The sequence below is a fragment of the Diadema setosum genome, chromosome 17 (genome assembly GCF_964275005.1).
Source record: "Diadema setosum chromosome 17, eeDiaSeto1, whole genome shotgun sequence".
Taxonomy (NCBI): Eukaryota; Metazoa; Echinodermata; class Echinoidea; order Diadematoida; family Diadematidae; genus Diadema; species Diadema setosum.
In genome coordinates this window covers 7,049,157-7,063,233 of record NC_092701.1, presented here as the reverse complement: position 1 = coordinate 7,063,233, position 14,077 = coordinate 7,049,157, and the positions used below count along the sequence as shown (strand labels likewise).

Below are 14,077 nucleotides of genomic sequence, written 5' to 3'. Positions count from 1 at the left end.
CTTATGGTAGCATGAACTGACAATTCAACAATGGAAATATGACAGCAATTGAGAAATTTAAAGAATCATAAGTTTTAACTTAATGACTGGAATGTTCAAAAGTATGCTGTCAACATTTTGGCATCTGCTAACATTCGGTAGAAAACCAGGTCCGTTAGTCTTTTCAGTACCAGCGTTTAGGACAACTCTACTTTGCCTAATGGTGTGTTACGAATACTTAGAATTCATGAAATGATATTTTTATTTGGTGAAGGAAAACAATATGGGAAGAAATGACATGACAGTATTTGCAGCCTCATTGGCAAATGGCCTCCTACAGCAGTTTCTGTACAGTTCAACAATCTTTTCCTTGCGCAACTGGGCCTGAGGTCTCAGCATTCTCTAGCTACCAATCGTGTCATCCTTGTCCCTCTTGTAACTGGTTCGACCCAGACTTTGTCTGCTGTGCATTGGAGACATCTTTGAGAGTTCCATACTGAGCCCGGGGGAGGCACTGCTACGAAGCCTCGTCCGCGATCGGATTGGCATGGATGGTGACGTCCACTATCCTGCAGTCGGTCAGTGGTCTGAAATTCTTCTCATTGACCGGTAGTTTCTCCAGCTCATCTAGGGCTTCGAGCCCATCAATCACTCTGGTGGAAAAAATTCATATTGGACACAGGAGCCTATAAATCAACTTTTTTTCTCAGTTACAATTTTGCCAGGTATGTGTATATGTTCAGTACAAAGTGAAAATCCTTACAAAAGTTGAAATGTTTTCTACAATGGTAGAAAGAGAATATTGATACACAGGAGGGAAGATGTGCTGTAAGAAGTTGCTATCATTTGTCACCCTCTGTGTTTTTAAGATTGCAACAGCTGATCTACAATTTTAACAAACATGTCAGAAAAAGGAACCACTGGGAATAGAACCTGTCATCTATTGCTTTCCAGGCAGTGACACTACCACCAGGCTGTCCCTGACTGCTGGGAGTGGCACAATGAATTTGGATAGAGCGTACACTGATAGGCTCACAGAATCTTTTGTGCTACACAAAACCAGGCACCTGAATGGGGTGACTGGGGTCAGCGAACACAGAAATCTACTGAGCCCAGCTTTGATGGCTATGTACATGTTCAAATGAGTATTACAGCAGAACAAGTGCAAACTAAATCAGAAAAAAGGTAAATGATACTGTGAATATACAGAGTACTAATTTTTCAAACAGAAGGAGAACAAATGATGATGGATTAAATCTATCAAACCCACTTTTCTGCGCATTATAACACAAACATGAATTTAGGCCACAAAAACAGGCACTCTTGTCTTCACCTTGGGAGCAAACCAGGTTCCCGTAAGGAACATGTTAATATAGTTCATCCTCAAATCATGAAGCTAACTCGCTATAGAAGAAAAGCACTGAGCAAACATAAGAGTCTAACAAATATCTACATTGAACCTAAACTGAAAGAGGCAGAGATAATATTTTAGTATAATCTTGAATACAGAACTGCTAAAATACTCACACATCAAAATGAGTGAGGTTCCAAAGAACTATCCAACTAATAATTGTGTATTAAATGTGGTTCCAATTTGTTTCTATTCCTTTTAATAGTTTTTTTTTTCATTAAGTGTTCTTCAAAAAAAGAATCTTCTTTCATTTTCTGATTAACTCAACTTCGGAATAATAACCTTCTGAATAACAAAGTGCAACCCTGGAACTAGAAATGTCGCTATGGCGACTGATGCCTCCGCCATAATGCATGATTCTCCCAATAGGTGTATAGTACAAAGTCTTCACAATGTGTGATGACAGTTTCACATAACTGGCAAAATATTGAAATGACAGGTTTATCAGAAATATCTTGAATTTTCACTTTCCTTGAACTGGGTTTGCTATAATTGTCTAAGAGTGCAGGTACACGTATATTGGTGAATTGAGGATTTTTACTTGACTTCTGACCAACCCTTTTATAAGTTTATGCATTCAGTAATTTTCAAGGTATGAAGAAAGAGTGTAATTACAGTACAAAATAGATTTCTTTTTTTTTACATTTAAACCTGGCCTTTGACCCTTAACCTTTGACCTTCTGGTTGGAAATTTCCCAGAGAATCTCCATTAGGTAATACATGTAGTTTTAAAACTAAAAATGCAAGCATTGCATATACTAGTATATGAGGGAAATAGTAAAATTTTGAGTTGACCTTGACCTTTGACCACCTGACTATTGACCCATGACCCCTAAATTCCCTAGATAATCCCTGCCAGTGTACCAAGTTTCATGAAGATACACTGAACCATTAGCGAGAAAAGTGATAACATTTTCACCTAACCTTTGACCTTTTGACCACTGACCTTATGACATGAAACTCTCTGGAGAATCTTTACGCAAGAGTACATGTTTACTCTAAGTTTCAAGGAAATAAATTTGGGCATTGCATAGATATAGGGGAAATAACATTTTTAGCATTTGACCTTGACCTTTTGACCTTTGACCTCATACCAATGTCACCAAAATCTGCTCAACTAATTGCCCCATCATACATCATCCTTGGACCAAGTTTGGTGAGAGCTGCTTCATCCAGTTTTGAGTTATCACGTAAACAGATAAATTTTAGGATTTGACCTTGATCTTTGACCTCTGACCTCAGTCCGATTTCACTAAAAACTAATAAAGTAATTGTCCCATCATACATCATCCTCGGACAAAGTTTGGTGAAATTTGCTCGATCCAGTCTTGAGTTATCGCGTAAACGGATACAATTTCATGATTTGACCTTGACCTTTGACCTTTGGCCTTCGGCCGATTTGACCCAAAATCTAATCAAGTAATTGCCTCATCATACTTTATACATGGACCAAGTTTGGTAAAATTCCAGTCAATATTACTCAAGTTATCGCGTAAACGAATGCGAACGGACGTACGTACAGACGTACGGACGTACGGACGGACGTATGGACGTACGGACGGACGGACAACCTGAAAACATAATGCCTCCGGCACCACTTTGTGGTGGAGGCATAAAAATGTGTGTGTGTGTGTGGGGGGGGGGGGAATCTTACTTTCCAATGATGGTGTACTTCATGTCGAGGTGAGGCTGCTTGGCGTAGGTGATGAAGAACTGAGATCCGTTGCTGTTGGCCCCATTATTGGCCATGGACACCACCCCTCGCACATTGTGCTGCAAATGCACAAACACAATGATAAAGCATGATATACACAAAAGATACACATGACTGCTTCAGACAAATAAAGAGTGAAATGGAATTCCCAGAAGAGCTTTTGTTGGATCATCCCACAGGAGAATGCACACAGGGTCATCTGTAGATCAGGCATGGTATTTTATACAGCTTGTTTTATCGGCACTGGGCTGGTGGACTCCATCTTTGAAGAATCAAAATGTAAATTATAAGTCACCTACACAAAATGATATTCCAAAGTATGCTGCATATTAGAATAGCACTCATAAAGAGGCACATGAGTCCCTAATGAACAAATTTGACAGTACTAGCTGATAGTCAAGACAAATGCATTATTAGCCAAGAATAGTGCATTTTCTTTTCCCTTCTGTTCATCTTCTTTGACAGAAGTGTTTTACTGGGGCCATAGACCAGGGTAAAGCTAAGCATGAGAGCTAAGTATGTGCTTTATATCGCATGCTGCCTGGAATGTCGCATGGCAGAGTATTAAAATTGTTGTTGTACTTCATATAGTGTATTAACAGTACTGAATGACCCATGCACAAATTAATAACTATAGTGCATGACTGTACTGTGCATTATAATGAAAATAATGCACGTCAAGTGGTGCTAATTTAACCAATTCAAAAACAATGCTCCAGTCGTATGATTCACTTCATTTATAAATGTCTCTGCACTTGACAAACCATAAACTAATACTGACATTCAAATCTACATCACGACTTATGGTTTTGCTACAAAGTAACTGAAATTCATGACCCTCCTTTTAAGATTAAATACAAACAAAGATGACTAATGCAGACCTTCAGGGAATCAACTAATTCATCTTCAAACTTCTTCCCCCAGATGCTGGTGCCTCCTTTCCCGGTGCCCGTCGGATCTCCAGTCTGTACCATGAAACCTTGGATGTTCCTATGACCAAAGAAAAAACAGAAACAAGCAACAAGGCATGTGAATAGAAAATAAGCTTAAAAATTTCAACCCATGGCTGTGGTTCAGTTTCACTGCTTTAATCATCATCATCATCATCATCATCATGATAATATAGCAATAAGGTTTTCTTTGTCCAAGATAACCTTTTTAGTGTTCTTTAATCATCATCATGATTGGGGGGCTGTGGCATAGTGGATAAGACTCCCGACTCCTGCTCGGAGGACCCGAGTTCAAATCCCGCCCAGCGCTTACGTCCTTGGACAAGATGTTTTACCCACCATGTCCCTCTCAACCCAGGTGTAGAAATGAGTACCTGGCAAGGCTGGGGTAATAATAATGGCAGGGCCCTCTGGCAGACCAGTGGCAACACTGAAGAGGTTACCCTGGGTAAATAAGACCTTATTATAATTATTATTATTACTATCATTATTATTATCATTATCATTATTATTATTATTATTATTATTATTATTATTATTATTATTATTATTATTATTATCATTATTATTACTATTATTATTATTATTATTATTATTATTATTATTATTATCATTACTATTACTATTATTATTATTATTATTATTATTATTCTTATTATTATTATTATTATCATCATCATCATTATCATCATCATCAACATCATCATCATTATCATCATGATAATATAACAATAAGGTCATCTTTGTCCAAGTTAGCCTTTTTAGTTTTCTTTAATCATCATCATCATCATCAACATCATCATCATCATTATCATCATCTTCATCATCAACATCATTAACAACATCATCATCATCATCATCATCATGATAATATTACAAAAAGGTCTTCTTTGTCCAAGTTAGCCTTTTTAGTGTTCTTTACTCATCATCAACATCATCAACAACAACATCATCATCATCATCATCATCATGATAATATTACAAAAAGGTCTTCTTTGTCCAAGTTAGCCTTTTTAGTGTTCTTTACTCATCATCATCATCATGATAATACTACAAAAAGGTCTTCTTCGTCCAAGTTAGCCATTTTAGTGTTCTTTAATCATCATCATCATCATCATCATCAACATCATCATCATCAACATCATCATCATCATCATCATGATAATACAACAATAAGGTCTTCTTTGTCCAAGTTAGCCTTTTTAGTGTTCTTTAATCATCATCATCATCATCATCATCAACATCATCATCATCTTCATCATCACCATCATCACCATCATCATCATCATCATCATCATCTTCATCATCACCATCATCATAACAATAAGGTTTTCTTTGTCCAAGTTAGCCTTTCTAGTGTTCTTTAATCATCATCATCATCATCATCAACATCATCATCATCTTCATCATCACCATCATCACCATCATCACCATCATCATCATCATCACCATCATCACCATCATCATCAACATCATCATCATCATCAACATCACCATCATCACCATCATCACCATCATCACCATCATCACCATCATCACCATCATCATCATCATCATCATGATAATATAACAATAAGGTCTTCTTTGTCCAAGTTAGCCTTTTTAGTGTTCTTTAATCATCATCATCATCATCATCATCAACATCATCATCATCTTCATCATCACCATCATCACCATCATCATCATCATCATCATCATCATCGTCATCATCATCATCATCTTCATCATCACCATCATCATAACAATAAGGTTTTCTTTGTCCAAGTTAGCCTTTCTAGTGTTCTTTAATCATCATCATCATCATCATCAACATCATCATCATCTTCATCATCACCATCATCACCATCATCACCATCATCATCATCATCACCATCATCACCATCATCATCAACATCATCATCATCATCAACATCACCATCATCACCATCATCACCATCATCACCATCATCACCATCATCACCATCATCATCAACATCATCATCATCATCAACATCACCATCATCACCATCATCACCATCATCACCATCATCACCATCATCACCATCATCATCATCATCATCATCTTCATCATCACCATCATCATAACAATAAGGTTTTCTTTGTCCAAGTTAGCCTTTTAGTGTTCTATCGTCAGCATCATCATCATCATCATCATCATCATCATAACAATAAGGTCTTATTTACCCAGGGTAACCTCTTCAGTGTTGCCACTGCTCTACCAGAGGGCCCTGCCATTATCATTACCCTAGTGTTGCCAGGTAGCCATTTATACACTAGGGTCAAGAGGGACATTGTAGGTAAAAAACATCTTGTCCAGAGAATGTAAGCACTGGGCAGGAATTGAACTCGGATCCTCTGATTGGGAGCTGGAAGTCTTATCCACTATGCCACACCATCCCCATCAATCATCATGTACACTTAAAGCCTGCAGTCAAACACATATCTGTTCCTGCCTGATAGCAGTCAATCATGAAGTTCAAAAACTATGGGAAATTACACCATTTATTTTTAATATGCAAACTCCAAAACAAACCTTAGAATAAAGAAATACACTGATGCGCATAGACTCTCAAACAAAGAAACAAACACACACAAACAGACATACAAACACACTAAATGTACATCATATTCATCACAGCAGGAATTTTGTTCTACCCTAGAATAAGCCCCATGACATTGCATTATACAATATGCTTCATCTCTCACTAATTTATGTGACCCATAATGGTGTGAACAGAAGCTTTCATTTCCCTAACCTTCGACAGCTTTCACAATATACCTGGTATAATAACCCTGGCAAAAACCATACATCACCTATCATTCATTGACATAAACAATATGCTTCCTGCTTATACATTATATCTTTATAATCCCCTCAGTGCCAACACGATAATTTTTAAATGAGCATAAACTCCCAGACACTTTTTTTTTTCACAAAGTGTTTCTGCAGGTACCAGAACCTTTTCACATCTGAAAAGTGCAATGCCTTCTGAAGAACTGCATCTTAGTCAATGAAGGCTTGGAATCATAGTTGTGTCATGCTTTACAATGAGACATCAGTTGGTATCAAATATCATACGCACACTTGTCATCAAGACGCCATAATCATTTCTAGCTGTTAAACAAGTCGTAAGAAAGCACAGGTGGATCCAGAAATTCTGTAAAGGGGGGGGGGGGCAGCTAATATTTCTGGTCCCACTTCATTTTTTTCTTCTTTTTATTTCTTTTATTTTTAATGAAAAATAAAGGGAGGGGGGCATGCGCCAGTTGCGCCCCCCTCTGGATCCACCACTGTTAAAGGACCAGCCATGGTTGACAGTGACATACAATGATTAATAGATATCATGGTACATGATACAAGATATCTGTCAGTGGTTCTTACATGAGGGTTTTCTGACGGTATTTGAAAGTTAAGGAAGTTCACAATGTGAATGTTCTGCAAATATGCTTTAAAATGTTATTGCACAGAAATTGTACAAAACATTCTCATTTTTTATGGGATGCTTACTTTCAGTCAAAACACAGTTCTTCTGCAATCAGAATTCACCTTCACGGATTGCATAGATATGGTGGCAATAGTGAAATTTTTAGGAATTTGGCCTTGACCTTTGACATTGAACACGTGCACCCAATGGTTGGTATGCACAATTTTGTCTACTCACACGTGCATATCATCGCTGGGGAAACAAGACCTCGTATCTACAAAATGTCAAATGTTCAGGAGAGCCAAAAAACATGGCAGCCAAAGCACTGTGGCGAATGGGATAGCCTTTCCTTTGACATGCCGTGGTGGCTTCATTTTTGGAGTAAGACAGTTGGGATTTGGACAGGACATCACTTAACCCATTATTTGACCATTAATCAAAAAAACTCTTTTTCACCAAAATTGCACATACAAGGTCTTATCACCCCAGTGACGATATGCCGATTAGTTTCATTAGGATACCTCAAAAGTTCTAGAGTTAGGCTGGCAATTAAATAGATTACGGACGGATTGAAGGACAGATGGATGGATGGAATTAAGGAGGGAATGACAAACAGACAGATAGACGGACAGACGGACTGACAATCCAAAAACACATTGCATCCGGTGACACTTCATGGCAGAGTCCTAAAAAACGGTGGCCTGACTTACATTTCTGGAAGCCCTGGGCCACCGGGCCACTGCCATTGTCGAGCCTTGTACATGACAATTTTGTAAAAGTACCCCCCCCCCCTCCCTTTACGGATTTAATGGATCTGCCCCTGTGTCAGAAATATGACTTCCTGCATTTTTTTTTTTGAATGTTGCTTAATGTCACTCTCAAGGTCTGATGGAGCTTACCTGTGAAAAAGACAGTTGTTGTAGTACTCGCTGGCACACAGGGCCAAGAAATTCTCGCAGGCTCTCGGCACCTGGTCGCAGAACAGCTCAAGCTTGATGTCGCCGACGTCAGTATGCAGCGTGACAGACTGCAGGGACAGAATCAAAACAGACAAACAGACAAACACTTGGGATGAGATGCATGCAAGATATGTATAAATATGGCATGGATAGAAAAAAATACAAACGAAATATCTAATGCTCTAGCAATAAGCCTGCCAAGAATAATCCCTGAGCATTCTAAAATTAACCCCCCTGACACCAGTCCAACACTACGGTCTGCAGCTGATTACAAAATTGTCAAGCACCATCTCATACCTGCCAGATTTATTGTTTTGTAAGTAATGCAAGCTACTATGAATATTTTTGCTCGTTTGGGGTATATTCATTTTTTTTTTTTTGAGGGGGGTGGCGTATTTTTTGCCCTACAAAATAGTAAGCTTCAGTAAAGAGATCTATGTCTGCTTAAGTGAGTGAATGAGTGCAATGTCTGTTGCCTCTACAGTTATAAAGAGATTAAAGTGTACATTCACTCCATGTTTGTATCGCCTTTAGAATCTAGAGTAAAATGAAACATCCCCCCCAAAAATCTCCACCCACCAATATTTGGTTCAAATGGAACAAAATAATACAGCATAAAGGGTTGAAGGACATGGAAATATCACTTCTTTCTGGAACAGTAATATTGGTTGCAGTCACATCAAAATGCACTTTAATGAAGTGCCCATGTTGTCACCTTGCTAGTCTCCTGTCAAGCCTTTCGACACTGGATAGTGCTGCACGGGGCAAGGAGATTCTGGTTATTAGACAGGCATCATATCCAGACAGACTACAATACTCCTAGCACATTCTCTGCATGTATACAATATGTGCATACCTGCCAACATTTCAAGATGAAATATCTTACTCGTGGATTGCAAAAATCTTATTTTATATGCAAACTGAAGTTAAAAATCTTGCTTTCAGTCAAATCTTCAGAAAATACACATGAAAGGTATATCTAAATATTTTGTAAAATCTGATTTCTCTGACAGAAAATCTGATTTTGCTATTTTTAACATAAAAAATCTTACTGACTCTGATAAAGTCTTACTAGTTGGCAAGTATGTATGTGCACACACACACACACACAACATGCAGTGCTAGGTGGAGAGCACTGAAGAAAATACTGTAAAACATGATATATTCGCGGCATGAATTTTTCGCGAATCGGAGCCGACGGCCTTTTTTTGCGGCATGAAATTTTCATGAACAGCCACTGGCATGCAGTGCATATAGTGTAGACAAGAACTTTCGCGTGCATTTTGATTTGCGAATCTTGGCGCTCGCAAAATTCGCGATGTCAAAATGCATGTGAACATTCGTTTTACAGTACCTAGTATGTGTGTACAAGAAACAGTTTTCACTGCATTGAGCTTTACAATCTTTGAACATGAGCGCACAGGCAAAGTAAAGCTTTACCCGAAGAGATTTGGCTTTACCTCGCTATAACAGGTTTGATTAACTATGTTTTTCCTTTAAATTTATCTCGTCATAGCAGTTAGTTTGTAATAGCCGATCTCGCTATAAGAGTAGTGTTTTACATAGACTTGTGTGGAAGGAAATATGGAACCGGGAAAGTTTCCTCATAATAATTAACCAATATCTTGTCATAGCAGTGTTCGTTATATTGAGTTTCCCCTGTGCCATACATGTAAACAGTTTACACTATCTACTACAAACAGCCAAGTCAACAGTGTCATTGGGTGGATGCTTGTCTTATATTTCTGGTGATACCGTGATTGTTTGTTTCTCTGGTGTGCATCGTGTACTTGCTGCCAAGTTGAACAAATTATTATTTTGTGTTGGCTATACAGTATTCATCGCATAATCGGGCATCTGATAATCGGGAACCTCGCTTAAATGACATACGCTTCCCAGAAACATTTCCAATGCACGCTATTTTCACTGGATAATCGGGCAGGGACCTCTGATAAACGGGACAATTTTTCTTCAAGCGATCTTTGATTTTGCTGATATTTTACACAAAAAATCTACCAAAATAACACAACAATATTTCAGAGATTCCCTATCAGTTGTCGTTTACATCGAACTTACAAAGCAAGCTTCGTACTGGTGTGTTTTGACCTCCATCCATCCAGTACACGTACATTTCAGCTCTCTGCCCGCCTTCGCTTTTCTGTACATGTGTATGGCGAGCTAGATCGCTACATATTGACAACACACGTACAGTGCAGTGATCGCGGCAAGTATAAAACAATCAAGCCGTGATGATTGAATGATTGAAGGACTTTTCATTGACGTTCCCACATCAGTTCGGGGTAATCATTTCCCATGGTTGTGGATACATACAGAACGCCCTACGTGTTCAAGAATTCTACGAATGTTTAAGAAAGTGCTAGCTTTTAATCCACATATTTTGTGTTCGGAGAGAGGTGACAGAAGAAGAACCCGGTTGCGATTATTCTACATCATTGCGAGAATGCAGGGAGAGCTACAGGGTCGCGCCGAGGGGTAGCGTGGTTGTGTATTCATGTACATGTACAGTACGTCAGTATGCGTGTGTGTGTGTGTGTGTGTGTGCACTACATGTACATGTCGTATGCCGTTAGTGTATGGTGAGTGCTCATCGCGAAATCGGGCACCCCGCTTAAAGGGGCTGTGTTTGCTACTCCCAACCTGTCCCGATTATGCGATGAATACTGTATTACATTGTAGCATTACCATTCAAGAGCATTCCTTTTTATAAAGTTTACTCACACCATATAATGTAGCCAATATCTTTTTCTTTTTTTTAAATATTTCAGTAGACTTGCATATCACACACACACACACACACAACACACACATATACACACATCTATATATTCTCTCTATTTCTCTCTGTCTATTCTAGAATACACTAAAATATTTGGGAAAGGTCATTTATGGAGATATTCTGACAGTAAGAGAAAAGGAAAGACGGAATCATTAGACAAAGGTAAAATTACGAGTTGATATTTATCCTTTTATTCCCCCACAGCTTTGAGCTATCAGTTAAAATCCCAACAATATAAGTTTCCACAATATACATTGTACCTTCCTATAAATGAAATATCACATGATTAGATCTTGCATAAACCAGTACCACAATTATAAATGACATACAACAGGTCACCACCACATCATAAAATAGAAAGAGTACAGGACGGTATTAAAAGACTGCACCTAAAATTATGTCACATGAATCAACTATCATTCCAACTTAACTAAAAAGATCAATACTTTACCATATTGCAGTGGAATCATACGTATTACATAGCAGTACCCTTATAATACTTAGTTCTGAAACGAGTTTACACTCATGAAGGTGAATGCAGTGAGTCCCCCATCATTATGAGGTAGAGTAGGTCCATAGGTCACATCTTCATTTCGTTTCGTCGCTGGGGTGACAAGACTTTGTATCTCAAATTTTGGTGGAAATGACTTTTTTTGTTTAATGGTCAGATAATCAGTTTAGTGATGTCCTGTCCAAATCCTAGCTGTCTTACCCCAAAAATGAAGCCACCATAGCATGCCAAAGGAAAGGCTATCCCATATGGTGCTTTGGCCGCCATGTTTTTTTGGCTCTCCTAAACATTTGACATTTTGTAAGGTCTTCGATTTTAATCTTTACTCCGGCAGTGCGAATAATTTTTCGAGCTGTATCAGAATATCAGACCCAGCACCTAAAAAAGAAAAAAAAAAAAGAAGAAAAAAAAAAAGAAACTTATTAAAACAAGAAAAACACTTTGAGAGTGCAGACCTCCCCCAAGCAGCTAATTGCATCCCATACATACAAGCTAAAAATCGTCCAGTTTCCCAATGTAGAAGCCTTTTATTTAAGTCATCGGCTTCCAGCTGCTCAGCGCATGGTGCTTCGCCCGAGCAGAGCACGCACTTTAGAGCGCATTATGTGAACCTCAAATATGCACAGCTTGAACTCCCTAAGTTCATTGACCCTATTTGCAAAGAGATAAAAAATTCTTCAAAAATCCATACATATTCCCAGATCACTACCGAAATTTTATCATCTGTTCCTTACAAGTGTCACAGGCAAACAAACAGACAGATAGACAGACAGACAGACAAACGTCGATAAAACATAACCTTCTTTCATGGCGGAGGTATATCCACCGCATAATACTTAAATCAAATAGAATACGTACTCATTCTTAAATGTGATTAGTAAAATGTAGAAATATATAGATTATTTAATAATGCCACCAAAATATAAAGAATAAAGTACTGTCTGATAAAATTCTTGAAAGCAGAAGAAATCTGTCAAATCTGAAATCTAGATTGAAAATTTTCAACTAGATTTTTCATCAGAGTTGGCAGACTGCAAACACTAACCCTTTCTAGGTCTAGGCACTATACATAGCTTGACAAGCTTTTTCATCGGTATTCAGTAATCCGTCCAAGTTGATCTACATTGTACATATTTTATGTAGTTGCATAGTTACATATAATTTAGCAACGCCCACTCAAGCATAGCAATATGCCTCAGTCCAACATGAAGGGAGGGTGACCCAATAGGAATTACTGGGATCAAATATACCAGGCCTGAGGGGCTCTAGTTGAAACTATGTGCATGGTTATATATTGAAGTGACTTCAGTAGGACCATTTTCTAAGGGGCGCAGCCCAAAAGAAAATACTGCTACTGAAGTCATCGAAGGCACATGTTACCAGAACTTTAAACAATGGTGTGGTATAGTTGTTTTATATCCCTCCCAATGAATGGTAACTCCTTGAGGACGGACTGATTTTACTATATCACACACATTTTCCATAGACATCTACCCGAGTATTCTTGGGACTCGTCTTCAACAGGTTAAACAAAGATCCTAATAAAAGGCGTGGCCTGTCGCCTTTTATAGGGATTGTACAGTACGGGTTGAGGTGGGATTCATGTTTTGAACATTCCTAAGTGAGATGATGAGAAACCTCATATGAAATATGAAAGAGCATGTAATTTTAAGAAGGATTCAACATTTATTTGATAAAAATTGGTCTTCAAATGACTGAGATATCCAAAAAAGTAATAATGATAACTAGAAATGTCGCTACGGCGACTGATGCCTCCGCCATAATGCATGATTCTCCCAATAGGTGTATAGTACAATGTCTTGACAATGTGTGATGACAGTTTCACATAACTGGCAAAATATCGAAATAACAGGTTTGTCAGAAATATCTTGAATGTTCACTTTCCATGAACTGGGTTTGCTATAATTGTCTATTAAAGAGTGCAGGTACACATATTTGGGGAATTGAAAATATTTACTTGACTTCTGACCGACCTTATTATAAGTTTATGCATTGAGTATAATTTTCAAGGTATGAAGAAAGAGTGTAATTACAGTACAAAATATTTTTTTTTCATTTAAACCTGACCTTTGACCCTTAACCTTTGACCTTGACCTTCTGGCTGGAAATTTCCAAGAGAATCTCCATCAAGTAATACATGTACATATATTAAACACTTTTAAAACTAATAATGCAATCATTGCATATACTAGTATACATGTATGAGGGAAATACAGTAGTAACATTTTGAGGAGTTGACCTTGACCTTTGAACTCCTGACTATTGACCCATGACCCCTAAATTCCCTAGATAATTCCTGCCAGTCAGTAC

The 14,077-nt window shown here is 38.0% G+C and overlaps 1 protein-coding gene across 1 annotated transcript in view; it reads right to left on the bottom strand.

Moving 5' to 3' along the window:
- Positions 1–496: 496 nt before the first annotated feature.
- LOC140241136 (peptidyl-prolyl cis-trans isomerase-like 3) overlaps positions 497–14,077 on the bottom strand; it is a 31,175-nt gene continuing 17,594 nt past the window's right edge. The window contains exons 2-5 of the mRNA XM_072320897.1: positions 8,379–8,506; positions 3,986–4,094; positions 3,045–3,163; positions 497–632 (exon numbers count right to left, since the gene is read on the bottom strand). Coding sequence (XP_072176998.1) covers positions 497–632; positions 3,045–3,163; positions 3,986–4,094; positions 8,379–8,506 — 492 coding nt within the window. The remainder of the gene's footprint in view (positions 633–3,044; positions 3,164–3,985; positions 4,095–8,378; positions 8,507–14,077) is intronic.